Source organism: Haliotis asinina, chromosome 2, assembly GCF_037392515.1.
Source record: "Haliotis asinina isolate JCU_RB_2024 chromosome 2, JCU_Hal_asi_v2, whole genome shotgun sequence".
In the NCBI taxonomy this organism is placed as follows: domain Eukaryota; kingdom Metazoa; phylum Mollusca; class Gastropoda; order Lepetellida; family Haliotidae; genus Haliotis; species Haliotis asinina.
Window position 1 is genome coordinate 31,220,200 of NC_090281.1, and position 15,470 is coordinate 31,235,669.

General features: G+C 39.9%; 1 protein-coding gene across 1 annotated transcript; it reads left to right on the forward strand.

The window, feature by feature from the left end:
- The first annotated feature begins 9,201 nt into the window (after positions 1–9,201).
- LOC137273579 (tubulin beta chain-like) lies at positions 9,202–11,510 on the forward strand. The gene is made up of 4 exons (XM_067806330.1): positions 9,202–9,329; positions 9,521–9,629; positions 10,104–10,459; positions 10,638–11,510. The coding sequence occupies exons 1-4, from the start codon at positions 9,273–9,275 to the stop codon at positions 11,454–11,456; spliced, it is 1,341 nt and encodes a 446-aa protein (XP_067662431.1). The 5' UTR covers positions 9,202–9,272; the 3' UTR covers positions 11,457–11,510.
- Positions 11,511–15,470: the final 3,960 nt, after the last annotated feature.

The window sequence follows — 15,470 nt, forward strand, 5'->3', positions numbered from 1 at the left end:
ATAATGGATATAAAGACAGGCAGACAGAAATATTTCATTTAAGTGTCACATGAAATGTTACAGGTAAAATACTATTATATATGCTTTGGAAATGCATATAGCAAGCCATAATATTGGCCTAAGAGGCACTGCTTAACATTAAAAAAATGCACAATATACTATCTGGACGATTGTGTTCATAGCATACATAAAGAAGTACACTGGTAAAATATATTAAGAATGTAACTGCCTCCTAAGGAGCATATCGTTAATGGTATGGTTTAAACATAGTTTATTCACTTGGAAATGGATTGGCAAACAAGCCTACATGGCTTATATTAATGCCTCTCCAGAACAATACTTTGTTCACATTTGTATGTGGAAATTTTACATGACATTACTATACATTGACATACTGTTGTATTAAATGAGTCAGAATGTTTCGTACGATAAACAAAATCAGTCATCAAAATTAAAACAGATTGCATTGGTATTATAAGCTTTAAGTGACATTAAGAAGTAAACGTAGTAGCTTTACTAAGATTTGTTCATATTTGTTTCGTGGCCAGTTAATACACGGAAGTTATTACCAACTAAATGTTTTAAGAATCAAATCTTTTTGATGCAATGATGAACTGATGAACAGAGTATAGAATATCCATATTTGTCTGATATGAGACTAAATTATTGCCATTCAGCACTTCCTGTAGTGTGAAACCTTTGACTAGACTACCATAGTCTACATCAAACTTAGTATCAGTATTTGGATGTGATTTGATTCTTAAACTGTCCAACAGAAGAAGCACTAGTCGCATTAGTAGGTAGATTATTCCACAGTCTGACTGTATCGGGTAGAAAAAAACTGGTGTAATTTGTTTGTAGATCTGCATCTGATAGTTTGGTAATTTACAAGGCTCGTGCTTCTGACTGACGCGTATTGCATATTGTGCGTATGGCATCTAAGTGAAGGTGTTCTAGCGACAATGGTTGCTCATTTGTGCAGTTGTCCCATAGATGACAACAATAATCAAATAGTGGTAAAATAAGGATTTGTACATTGTTACCAATGTTTTGCAAGAAAGCCTATATTTAAAAACTACGAAAACAATCAATCATGAGGCTAATTTTGCTAATCATTTCGTTTATGTACTTAAGTGTTTATGAGTCTGAACTTCTTTTATGACCGTGCCATTCGTGGTGAGGGGAGGTTTTACAGAATGTTCAGTTTTACGTGAGAATTGGATGGTTTCAGTTTTGTTTGGATTAAATTTAACTTACCCACTGGGATACACAGTCTAGATCTGACAACAACAAGGTTAACATTAGGGATATTCTAGCATCGTAAGGACATGTCATCATTACACCACACTTACGAAGGTGTAACAGATGTGGTTTATCAAAAGATAATTTTTTGGAGAACAAACCCACCGATTGCATGTATTGAGAAATGTCATCTGGCATTATCAATCACTGGCCACGAAACATGAACTAAGTCAAATTTGTTAAGGACTAGATCATTGACAAGCAAACAGGCAAATACATTCTGGTTTCTGGGTATACTGTTGTCTGAAGCTGGTTAGAATGGTTGCGGGATACAAGGATGTCTAGGAATGGGATCTGGTTGTTGGTTTCTGCCTCCATGGTGAATTTGACTCTGGGATATTGCTTGTTGAGGTAGTTAAGCAGCTCTAGGGGATCGTTGGCAGGTTTCAGGGCGACAAAAGTGCCATTCACCCTCCGATACTAGCACATAGGTTGGAAAGGTGATGTGAGGAGGGCTTTCTCTTCAAGGTCTGGCATGTATATCTCCGTAAGGATAGGTGACAGTGGGGAACCCATGGGCAGTCCATGTATCTGTTCATATTCCAACCATGTTCAACCATTCTAACCAGCTTCAGACAACAGTATACCGGAAACCAACCCACACCAACCAGTATGTCCACTATCAGTCCAACCACCCTCCCACGAGTGAAGTCAGGTATTATCTCCACACTAGAGCTAAGAACGTATGTTCTTTAAAACTGCATGAGGAGATCAACCACCTGAGAGATGTTTTTGTCAACCTTAATGATTACCCACCCCAGCTAGTGAACAGGACAATTGCAGCAACTTTATCACCACCTGCTACCAAACCCTCTCTACCTGAATCGGCTCCAATAAAGATTTCCATCCCATACATCGGTAAGCCCTCCCACCAGATCAGCAGGCTTCTTAAGCAACGAGCAGGAATAGACACCACCTTCACCACCTCTGTCACCATCAACACCCTCCTACAGGTCAATGGAAGAAAACACCCGCAAGCCATAAAACCCAACCCCAAGGATGTAATCTACAAAACTGACTGCAATTGTGGGCACTCATACATAGGAGAAACATCCAGGCCTGTTGACACCAGAATCAAGGAACATCAGAAATCTACCATCAAATCGGACCAGAAATCAGCAGTGTCAGGTCACATAGCGGCCCATCCCGATCACCAAAATCAACTGGACTGACTACACCATCCTCTCAAGAAACCAATCAGACTTTACCAAAAGGAAAATAACTGAAGCAATCAACATCAAAAGATACCGACCCCTGATTAACAGAGACCAAGGTTACCCCATCCCCACAGCTTACGATGAGCTCATCAAACCACTCTAGCCTACTGTACAAACAACCCACTCTGTGTACCTCACTGGCTTACTTAGTTATCATCACATTGTTAACTTGTATTCATACTAGGCTCTGTGCACTACTGGTTTCCATGTTATCCTTTTACCCTTTGTCTTTATCATCACTTGTTTATTAGTTTATGTATAAATATCGCCTGTTCTCTCCCTGTATCATTTACACTTTGAAAACGATACAAGAACCTGTATCGAAACGTCGTGTACCAGTATTAAAGAAGTTGCCATCCATATACAGTTATCCTATTTACTTCCAACTTCTAAAATATGCCTCTCAAGCAAGTCATTTTCATTTTATTTTGACATTTGATTCATTCAAGTTTGTCTTAGTGTCTGCTCCACAGAAATGGTTACGTCAGGATAAGTGATTGGGCGAGATTTCTTAATTATATATATATGCTCTAAGTAGGTCGAATAAGGTCATAATGATTTAAATTTTGTAGCAAAGTTTAAACCGACTAAAGTCAGAACAATGACACCTGGCCATTGACTTGTTCGAAGAATGTATCCATCAATATCCACATAAAGGAACGACATGCCATCCATCTGCGGCTGACAAAGAAACCTGTTCCATGCCATGTGTTTTTACACCTAAAATGCCAAATATGTAATAAATCGTTATTAATCGTGATGAACAGGAACTTTTTCCTATAGATAGACAGCATCCCTGTTGCAATCGATGCTACGTTTCGGTGCTTACACATAAACGTCGCACGAATTCTCATGTACAGATAACGTCTTCATTGCAGTCGATGTGACATTTTGGAACAGCATCGATTGCAATAACGACGTTGTCTATCCATAGCAAAATCCTTACTGTTTATCATACCAGCTTCTGAATGTCACTCAAAGAAACAATAAATAGTGTTAGTTTCTCAACTGATCATTTTTTTCTGACTTTTTCTAGTGGTTAAAACGTTCACTGGTCATGCCGAAGGACCGGGATCGATGCCACACATGTGTTCAATGTGATGTCCCCCGCCGTGATATGGGTGGAATATTGCTAGAAACGGCGAAAACTAAATTAATCAGTCACTCAGATTTTTCACATTGGTGTGTGGTCTCACTGGTTACCAATGATAGCACACCTGACAAATATTTGCATGATATCCATCATTCCTTTAAAGGTAATATAGCATGACAAAATGTCTGCAGCATACATTACATGTGTAAAGCATACTTTACATGTGTAAAGCATACGTTACATGTAAAGCATACGTTACAAGTGTAAAGCATACGTTACATGTGTAAACAATGCCTGCAAGATGCGGGTAATTAATCAATCAATATGTTATGGGTTATTCCTTTGGTCAGCTTTGGTTCTTTAACCTCAGCTGATCATTTCTCTTGCATATGGCACTTCTGTGCGAATATATTAGGCTTCATAAAAGAAATTAAATGTTTCTCGGGCACGTTGTTTTCGGAAGTGACAAGTGCGGTAGGACTTTTTTTAAAAAAGTTGATAGAAAAAAGTGACGAGGGAGGAACACATTATTATCTTATTCTCTCAGAAATACAGCTTGGAAAGTTTAGCACGTGTTAATGAGTTGTAGATCCAGTCACATTCGTTCTTACAGACACTCATTCTTACAGTGGACAAGTGGATATTCAGGTCGTGCGAAGTCAAAAATGTATTTTTTCTTAAATATCAATAGAAGCTTGTTACGTGCACAAATAAAAGTGACCCGCGGGTGCCCGAGAAACACGTCACTTTCTTGTTTGCATACACATTTTTATTTAGCCCTACTAAGAATGCTATACATCTCCCACATCAGTCCTGAATTTATACTGTTGAATATTTACCCCAAACACGAGAAGTACGAAGTGGGAACCTTTGTCTGGTAATCTGAGTGAAGTCACCACTAATTATACCTGTTATATATTCATTGACTGACCATCAAGTGAATGATGGCAATTAAATATGTGTCTGTCTACACAGCCAAACTTACATTAAAGCAAACGATTAGCAAACACCGTTTGAATTTCCTAGAAAACAGAGGTCAGCGCTGTTTGGAGGATACGAACTGAACTTCATTGCTGCGTGAGACACACGTGTAAACATTTACTGCGTACTGAAGTTAAAGCTCCATGCACCTATTTATCTCAGTAAACTTTCACATTTTTCTAGCAATGGCAAAGTGAGGTTAGTTTACAAATTCCAATAAATCACGTGTGTGGTTTCAATATCATAGGTCAAAAGGGTTTGCAGTATTACATGTCATTTAAAACAAACTTGAGGTAGAAACACAGAAACAGAATCAGTCATCACACCATCCACACATCAGTAAACGTTAGTCGCTCTGGATCAGTGTCGCTTTAAAGGTCACATGCAACCAAACAATCGAACATGATTAAAACACAATTATCACTTATTCATGACACATAATATACATTGCTGCTTGTTAAAAAAAAAATGAACAAAATTATAAGCGTACAATCGCGATTCAAAAGTGCAATAGTTTGAACTTGGGATTACTTCCCTCGAAACGAAGCCCTCGGGAGACCGAACCCAGTCATAGCGGGTGGACGTGCACTCAAGTGTGACGACGGCTTCCGATTGACTGGTTCATTTGCTGATACGCTGATGGCTCATTTTGTGTACAGAAAGATGATCTGTTTGGTGGGCATTTTAGAAGTATGGCGAGTCACAAAAAAGTAAGATTCTTTATGGATAACAACTTCTTTTATTGTACTTGATGCGTCGTTTCAGTATGGATTCATATACCGTTGTCAAACAAAAAATCATATACACTGGAAGGAGTTGTTATCCATAAAAAATGTTTATAGAGATGTTGGGTTTCATAAATACGTTTTCTCTGAATTTGCGTTCGATCCAGACAAAAATAATCTCAGTAGAGATGGTGAACTACTGCGTGGCTGGAAACTATCATTCGTCCAAGTACAAAGCAGGACTTGAAACTAACAAGAGTTTGCACCAGTTTCCGTCAGATCCAGTCATCCGAGAAAAATGGATGTAGTTTGTTTGCAACTCACAGACATAAAAACATGTCATGTGTTCAAGTATCACACCTGTTTAATCACATAATCCAACAGAGACTGGACTCGGGGCACCAGTCATAAATCAGTTTATTTTCGTTATGGCGTTTAGCCTGATATGTGGTCAATGACTGAAGCTGTGTATTGCATATTGTCTTTAGCAGACAGGCAGACAGACATATAGGTGTCACTAAACCAGACATTGAGCTTTGTGACAGAGCCTGCTTACCACAATCAACAGGGTTTTTTATGTAACGAGTAGATTATTTACTTGTTTGTGTACACAACCAAGATTAGACTACTGCTCACTCCGGGCATGCATACTGTTTCAAGCTCCGCGAACCTATTCACTGCGCATGCGCTATGGGCGCAGCGCAGCACAGCTGTTGAAACCACTTTTCCCCCAGTGCTGGGGGAAATTTAGTGAATTGTTTGAACTCCGATTTCGCGGGCTTTTTTTCATCGCGTTTTTTCTCAACCTTATAGACTGCATTGACCTTTTTGATGATTTGTTTCGGTAAGTGCATACCGAAAGGTATCAGAATCTGCAAAGTTGTGTTTTACGTTGCATGTGACATTTAAGGATGGTGATCTAGATGAAAGTTAGGACAATTCGGTTATGTGGGTATACTACGTCAACAGGCACTGTGCAGTCAACCAGATAATTTGTTGTTTTAACCTGTCTGACAATTGTTATGTCTGGCCAGGAAGAAACAGCAAGTTGATGTTAACACATGTGATCTAACGATAGTTTTGCGTTCTTTAGTATGTTTAGGAAGGGATGGTCGTGGTTTATCATTTATTCTTTCATTCATTCACATATGTACATATTTCTTTTAGTCTTTCTTTCATTCATTGACATATACTTCTTGCTCTTAATTCATTCATTCATTCACTGTAAGATTTCGACTGATACAGTAAACTGTCTGAAGTACTGTTAAACGCAGCCAAGTTGCGATGGATACATGACGAGGCGCATGTTAATTAGTACAAATGGTAAAGAAAGCAAGCGAGTGACCTGTCCCTTTTGTAGACTATTCCCGCTGTGACAAATAGGAGAATAAGAATGAATATTTTTATGGATGTCAACTTCTTATTATGAGAACACAACGTTTCGGTGTTAATGCTTACTCCTTCATCACCTAATGAAATGCTGTGTTCTCATAATAAGTTGATATCCATAAAAATATTCATTCTTATGTATTTCACTACTAAATGCCCTTCAAAGAAATAGGAGAATACCCCATAAAACCTCGGTCGAAGGAAAGCTGGGACATGGAAATGGGAATTACTAAAAAGGGAGACCGCAATATTAAAACGAAACATGCTGAACTGGGTAGGTACACGTAAAACTACTGGATAGGTACACTTTCCAAGCGTAAGGTTTAACCCTCGATAGAATGTATTTAACAACGTAAACTTTGACAACATACCTTGTATCACCTAGAAAGAAACACACGTTTGGTGCATGGTGTTTCCTTTGTGAGAGGTTTTACAAGGCCATTAGTTCACGACTGATGACGCGTGATGTCCTGGACAGAAGGTGACACTATTTTGAGTTCTTTCCTGAATTACTCAGTCAATACAGTTTAAAGATCTCACAACACTGTTTATTAATGTGTCCCAGCATTGTCTTTATGTCACTGGAGTTTGGTCACTCTTGATTAGGGCTTTCACAAATAACTTCAACTTCATAGATATAGCTTGAATTTCGTTATAAGTATGGAATACCTAAATTCAAAAGAATCTCAAAGCTTACTATTCTAAATGTACTGTATATGTTGCTGGAAGTAAAGGTCTGCGTTCAGGACACGTGAAGATCTGGAGTAAAATAGGGCTTCAGCAACCCACGCTTACCATAAAAGGCGACTCCTAAGAGGCGACTAACGGGATCGGGTGGTCAGGCTCGTTGGTGGTTGACACGTCATCGGTTCCCAATTGTGCAGATCGATGCTCCTGCTGTTGATCACTGGATTGTCTGGTCCAAACTCGATTATCTACAAACCGCCGCCATATTGCTGGGATATTGCTGAGTGCGACATAAAACTAAACTCACTAAATTAAACTGAAATTATTTGTCATTATAATTTGATCTATATTTAAACCACATGTTTGCAAAATAAAGAAAACAAGCAAATGAATATATTTTAGTCCACGAGAATAGTCGAATTAAGACCGGAATGAGTTCATTCTTGTCATGATACTTATAAACACACTTTCATTCATTTACAAGCTCTAAGAGAGAATAAAAACAAATTGGAGGAATTACGTCAAAACGAGTTGAATTTTGTAGCATGATATTTATAAACATATCTTCATTCATTTACAACCTCCAAAACACAGGAAGAGATGTATTTTGAAGTAAAAGTATTTATTCTGGCATATGTTTTAAAACATCGCGCTAAATTCGCAAAATTAAGTCAAAATGAGCTGAAATTTGTGTCATGATTTGTGTCATAAAGGCAGTAAAAGGAAAGGAAAGGAAAAGTAAATATTCTCGCCCATGGGCCAAATGTTTTTCGTCCATAGGCTAGATTTTTTTTTAATCGCTCTAAATTAGCAGAATTAAGTCAGAATAAGCTGAATTTTGTGTCATGACACTAATAAATATATTTTCATTTATTTAAAAACTGCAAAACATGGAAAAAACATGTTTTTTGAGTGAAAGTAAATATTTTCGTCCATGGGCCAATATGTTTTTCACCCATGGGCGAGATCTTTTAAAATCGCTGTCAGTTAGCGGAGTCGAGTCACAACCAGCTGAAATTTGTGTCATGATACTTATTAACATTTTTTCATTCATTTACAACCTCCAAAACATTTATTCTGGACGAAATTAAACATTCTAGCCCATGAGCCACTGTTCTCCCAAATGCATGCCCATGGGTGAGCGAGTTTAAAGTTTTCAAAATCCCTTGTGAGAGAGTGGCCACAGAGTGGAGAGTTCCTGGACTTTTATGAGTCCAGAATTAAATTGTGACGTGTTGTAAAGGGTAGATTATTTGCTTGTTTGTGTACACAACCAAGAGCAGACTACTACTCACGACATACTCCGAGCATGCATACTGTTTCAATCTCCGCGAACCTATTCACTGCATATGCGCTATGGGCGAAACGCAGCAGAGTTGTTGAAACTGCTTTTTGCCCAAGGGCTAGGGGAAATGTAGTGAATCGTTTGAACTCCGATTTCGAGAGCTTTTTTTCATGGCGTTTTTTCAACTTTATAGGTTGAATTGGCATTTGTTATGATATCTTTCTGTAAGTGCATACCGAAAGGTATCAGAATCTGCAAAGTTGTGTTTTACGTTGCATGTGACCTATAACCACTACCGCTATAAGCATATCCAAAAGCATATGCACACACTGTTAGAGAAACCATCGGTATAATAACTTCTTGTAATAGCATTAACTGATTGAGCACAATGCGGTCTCTATGGGGCTAAGCTGATGACGACTATGTTGGTAGTTACATGCCGGACAACCGTCAGCCAATCAGCAACAAGTTTGAAGCGAGCGGGGACATATAGACAGTCTCCGTCTTGTTTCGGCCAGTAACACCTCAAGTGCCCAGCTTGTATCTTACAGTTCACAGGACCTACCCTCTCCTTGCTCCTTCCAAACTTCAACATGCGTGAGATCGTCCACATGCAAACTGGCCAGTGCGGCAACCAGATCGGAGCTAAGGTAAATCAATTTTCTGTGAAACTATTAAATTATATTTAAACTTGTCATTTCCACATCAATCAATGACAATTAAGAACCAAAACAGGAACCAGACCAAGCAAGCCACGACATTCACGTTTTTAAACTGAGATTTCAATGTTCAGTGACTTGCATAAGGCGTGTATATTATAAACGACAAATTCAAATTTCAGTTCTGGGAGGTGATCTCTGATGAGCACGGCATTGACCCAACCGGCACCTACCACGGTGACTCCGACCTCCAGCTGGAGAGAATCAACGTTTACTACAACGAGGCTACAGGTTTGTTATTTTTTTATGCAGAAGACACGAGGATAGACACAAAGCATCTGGTGCCTGTTGGCATACAGCAGATGTTTATCGTTAAGTTTTTATTTTCCAATTACCGTCGTTCAATCGAAATAGCAAAAGAAGGCTTTCTCAGGTCAGCATACGGGAATTAATCCCATTGACTTTGTCATCAGTTCTTATTATAGTATGAAGATACATTCTTTGCACAAAAAGCCCAAACCATTTGAGGCTTCAGAGAGAGCACAATGCCAAACTTGTAACATCTTACTCATATTAAAAACATTTAAACCCCTGCCTAACTTTTCGGAAGGAAAATGGGTTCCTCGTGCCATGGCAGAAAACGAGAGGGCTTCACAAATGTGTTTATTCTTGACAAAAAGGTGGTTAATGACAAATCGAACCTAACACATTGCTATTCGTAATTAGGACAGCACCTGGAAGCATCACATTTATATGTCTTTCTAGGAGGAAAATATGTTCCCCGTGCTGTTCTTGTGGATCTGGAGCCCGGAACCATGGACTCTGTGCGATCTGGTCCCTTCGGTCAAATCTTCCGTCCAGACAACTTTGTCTTCGGTCAGAGTGGTGCTGGCAACAACTGGGCCAAGGGACACTACACAGAGGGCGCCGAGTTGGTGGACTCCGTGTTGGATGTTGTCCGGAAGGAAGCGGAGAGCTGTGACTGTCTGCAAGGCTTCCAACTGACCCACTCCCTTGGGGGTGGCACCGGGTCTGGCATGGGCACTCTCCTCATCAGCAAGATCAGGGAGGAGTACCCCGACAGGATCATGAACACCTTCTCCGTTGTGCCATCACCAAAGGTATGTTGAAATTATTTCTCGGGCATTGCTGGGTCAATTCAGCACTTTACCATTTGTGTGCTGCTGAAGATGTGAGTAAACAATTTCTTAACAATGCAAAAAGAAAAAAGAAAAGAAGGGACAACAACAACAAAACACAGCTAAATTGATTCCATTATGTCATGTTCTTCTTTCCCAGGTGTCGGATACAGTCGTTGAGCCCTACAATGCCACCTTGTCTGTACATCAACTGGTTGAGAACACTGACGAGTCCTACTGTATTGACAACGAGGCCCTCTACGACATCTGCTTCAGGACACTGAAGCTGACCACACCCACCTACGGTGACCTCAACCATCTAGTATCCGCCACCATGTCCGGAGTGACAACATGTCTTCGATTCCCTGGACAGTTGAACGCTGATCTCCGTAAACTGGCTGTCAACATGGTGCCCTTCCCTCGTCTCCACTTCTTCATGCCTGGATTCGCCCCACTCACATCCAGAGGAAGTCAACAGTACCGTGCCCTGACAGTACCTGAACTCACCCAACAGATGTTCGATGCCAAGAACATGATGGCTGCCTGTGATCCTCGTCATGGCCGCTACCTTACCGTTGCTGCCATGTTCCGAGGTCGCATGTCTATGAAGGAGGTTGACGAACAGATGCTCAACGTCCAAAACAAAAACAGCAGCTACTTTGTCGAATGGATCCCCAACAACGTCAAAACCGCCGTCTGTGACATACCACCACGTGGTCTCAAGATGTCGTCTACCTTCATTGGTAACAGCACAGCCATCCAGGAGATCTTCAAACGTATCTCCGAACAGTTCACAGCCATGTTCCGTCGCAAAGCCTTCCTTCACTGGTACACTGGCGAGGGTATGGATGAGATGGAGTTCACAGAGGCCGAGTCCAACATGAACGACTTGGTGTCAGAGTATCAACAGTACCAGGACGCCACCGCCGAGGAAGAGGGGGAGTTTGACGAGGAAGAAGGAGAAGGTGAAGAAGCTTAAATACATTTTTCTTGTCCATGTACACTCAGAAATAAATCTGAACCGATCAGAAATGCCTTTGTGTTTTACAATGTTATATGAAATAGGTATTTATGCCTGGTAATTAGTAAGAAAGTGATGTTTGATATACAGAAATAGGAGCAGGAGCAAAGAGCAACGCAATCACAACATGCAATGATCTTCCTTGAGCGAAGTCTATTAATAGTCTTTAAAAAAAATATTCACCACGAGTATTTAAATGCTATTGTTAAGTCTACAGCAAATGTACGCAGACTGTAACACTGAAATGTTTTTAATGAAATTGCATTGGTGGCCCTTTTGTTCAGATGTCTGAAACACTTGTATCAGTAATGGATCATAGGTTTTGTAAATAGTCCGTATGCTATCCTTAACTTATGAGTTTGCAGCTCAGTCACATAGATGTATGTGATGTTCAGTTCTAGCCATTTATTGAGAAATCATATTCAGTGCTACGAGACAAATATTTCCAATTAAAAAATATCTAACTACAATTATCTCTGTCATGCATTCGGTATAACCATGTCTGTGTTAGCCGTTTAGAAACATGAAGAATGACTCTTTGTTATCACGGATAACGTCTTCTCATTCAACCTGTTAGGCTACTTGCAAATTCACAGTACGATTAGTCTAGTTGTTGTTTAACCCCGCACTCAGCAATATTCCATGCATACGGTTTGGAAATAATGTGGACCAGACAATTTAATGAAGAAAAGTATGAACATCGATCTGCACAATTTAGAGAAGATGTCATGTGTTAACCAAATCAGCAGACCTGAACACCAATCCAGCTGGTCTCCTCTTACAAACATGGGTTTCTGATGACCGATTCTGACCCGGATCTTCACGGATTGTGATCATGTGAATAACGAGGGGACAGAGAGTTACCCTGAAATGTAACAAGGAATAAATACGATGTGTGAAACATCATTCACAGGCATCTTGACACATAGTAACCTGTTACCTACAAAACGAGTCATGCCCTCGTGAATTAAATGGACGAGTGTTCTAAATCTCATAGGTTTCTCCAAACTATTTTCAAAAAGATTCTTACGGATGTAGAAGCCTTGCTCTGTAGATATACATCAGTTCCTTTAAACAGTATGGAATATTTTGCAAACTTTAGTTTAGAACAGTTGCCTGAAGTAAGTAGGTATATTTACTTTACACTTGTGAGTCTGAACTTTTAAAGATCACCTATACTCTATGAGGTGCAAATACATAAATCACTCATCGCATCGTTATAAATAAAACCCCGTCATTAAAACTACTCATTTCGATCTTGACCTCGACCATTCGTCATCCAATCAGAGCGGATATGAGGTACAGATATGAGGGTCTATGAAGAATTCATTTACATTTCAGGGTGTAAAATATTCCGTTTACAGGTTTGTACAAACCTGAAATCGCGACAGCTGTGGTGAAAAATTGAAGCTATATGTTCTCACAATGTACTGTCATTTAGTTTTGTCTCCTGCTTTGCCTAGTTTATGAACCTTGTTTTCATAGACGATTCTGTCACAATCACTTGGTGTCGCTAGGTTGTAATCCGTGTTAGGTGGCATAAACCTACATGTATTTTGTCATCAACCTGATGCTCAGTTGAATGAATTATAACAGGTATAATTAGTGGTAACGCCACTTAGATTACCCAACAAAGGTCCCCATTTGGCATTTCTTTTGTCTGGATTGATCAAAGGATTAACCGATAACACGCTTATTGATTAATTACTTTTATGCGGATTTGTCAAAAGGTAGTGTTTATTTATGTACATTCACTAATCTATACTGAATACAGTCTGTCGTGTCTGCGCCTGTGTAAAAACAACTCCCTTCCTTCAAAGGATTAACCGCTAATACATTGCTTGATTGCTCATTATTGGCCGACTAAATTACTTTTTTTAAAAGAATGACAATCACCATCCAGTTAACTGCCAGGTGTGCTATCTTAGGTGACCAATGAGACTATGCAGCAATGTGAAATACCTGAAACGATAGTCACGTTTTCGTAAATTAGACTGTTAAAAGACACATCACTTGGAAAATCTGCAGATGAATGGCATATCACTCGTTTTTGTGGATACTGATGGATACATCCATCGAACAAGGTAACAGGCTGACGATGCTCCTATAACTTAAATTTCTTTCAATTTTAATAGTAGCATTCAACAGAGTCATTGTTTTCGTCGTGAAGTCTAATGATACAGACAACATACACTAGGGCGTGCGTGCGAACTTTGATTCACATTGGTAAACCATAAAATATTACATTCCTCTTATAAATTCGCTATAAGTACAAGCCCCCCTAAGTAATTGAAGGAATTACGGCAAATTTGAAGGAATTGCATCTCAAATGTAAACAAACGCAGACCACTCGCGAAACAATTGCAGCGATATCGGTAGTTTAGTGGTAATAACATAAACCCAACGCACCAACGCACCTATCGGAAGCAATGTCGGTAATACTTGAAACACGCTCGGCGATCTTCGGAGATTTCTCGGCTCCGCTCCGTGATTTGTCGGTTGCGTCCTGAAACTCACACATCATCACATGGCGTCACTAGGAAGAGCACCCGTCTCGGTGAGTTTTGTTTTTAGTTTCTACTGTACAATTATATGAATCAGTGTATGGCAATCTCGTGTATGAAATTCCTCTCAAGTACCCAAAACAGCGACACACTATGATAAATACCACTCCGTTCCTGACATACACGTCCTTTGCCCTACCCTTTGTATTTTTTGTCATTTATTTTATGGGGCAGTGGGAAAGCCTAAGGGTAAAAGTGTACGCTCGTCAAGCTGAAGACCCGGATTCGATTCCCCACATGGGAATGTGTGAAGCCCATTTCCCCTTTCTGATGTCTTCCGCCGTGATATGTATGCTCAGTCAGTGCTCACAAGTTTACAGCTGGGACAGTACTCGGTGTATCTAGATTCAGTACATTTCATCCCTGCCTCTGGATGTCAAGGATATAGAGCAACAAATGCTTATCATTGGTCATTTCTAATTATTCAATTTAAGACTGGGTTATATAAAGGATTGAAGGTGGTGAATGTATTATGTGATATGTAATCTGCACGTGGACGCGTAGCGAGAAATAATACTGAACACAAGTTAGAGAGTGCGTGAGTGAGTTTAGTTTGCGGCCACACCCAACAATATACCATCTATGTGGCGGCGGTGTGTAAATAATCAAACCTAGACTTGACAATCTAGTGATCAACAGTAGAGCATAGATCCACTCAAGTGGGATTCAATTACTTGAGGCAGCTAGCCTGCCCACCCAATCCCGTCAGTCGCCTCATACGACAAGCGTGGGTTACTGAAGAAAAGTTATACCCCGGTTCTTAATGGTCGTGCATCGTGTGAAGGCGAAGACCAGATAATCAAATGACTATTAGCATCGGTCTTCGCAAATGGGATATGATCACATGTATCAACCAAGTCAACGAGCATGATCACTCTATATCTGAGCCGCCTCTTACGACAAGCGTATGTTACCGAAGACCAACTTTCACTCCGATCTTCATGTAAAACATGTTGAAAGTATTGTCCATCACTGCGAATGTGTGTTTTGTGAAGAAACAACCGATCCATATTTCGACACTTTAAAACTCGGCTTCCCTCTAAAGTTCAATTTCAACTGCAAATCGGTCATTCTTATCTGTACAAAGTATTAGCTGACCACGAATCACCACGGGATCTGGTGAGCTATAGAGTTGGAAGTGAGTGACTTTAGTTTTACGCAGTATTCAGGCTATATGGCGGTGGTCTATAAATAATCGAGTTTGGACCAGACAATCCTCTGACCATTAGCATGAACATAGATCTACGCAATTTGGTTGCGATGACAAGTGTCAACCTCGTCAGCGAGCTTGACCACCCGACTCTTTTAGTCGCCTCTTGCGAGAGGCATGGTTTACTGAAGATCAGATCTAACCAGCATGTTCTCGGGTCTTAGAGTTAGTAGAAGAAATATGGGAATCTGAACTGTC

What these genes read in the sequence shown, in the direction of transcription:
- LOC137273579 (XM_067806330.1), top strand. Translation starts at nt 9,273, where the DNA reads ATGCGTGAGATCGTCCACATGCAAACTGGCCAGTGCGGCAACCAGATC. An exon ending in TTACTACAACGAGGCTACAG is followed by an intron (nt 9,630 to 10,103) that starts GTTTGTTATTTT and finishes ATGTCTTTCTAG; the next exon opens with GAGGAAAATATGTTCCCCGT. An exon ending in CCGTTGTGCCATCACCAAAG is followed by an intron (nt 10,460 to 10,637) that starts GTATGTTGAAAT and finishes CTTCTTTCCCAG; the next exon opens with GTGTCGGATACAGTCGTTGA.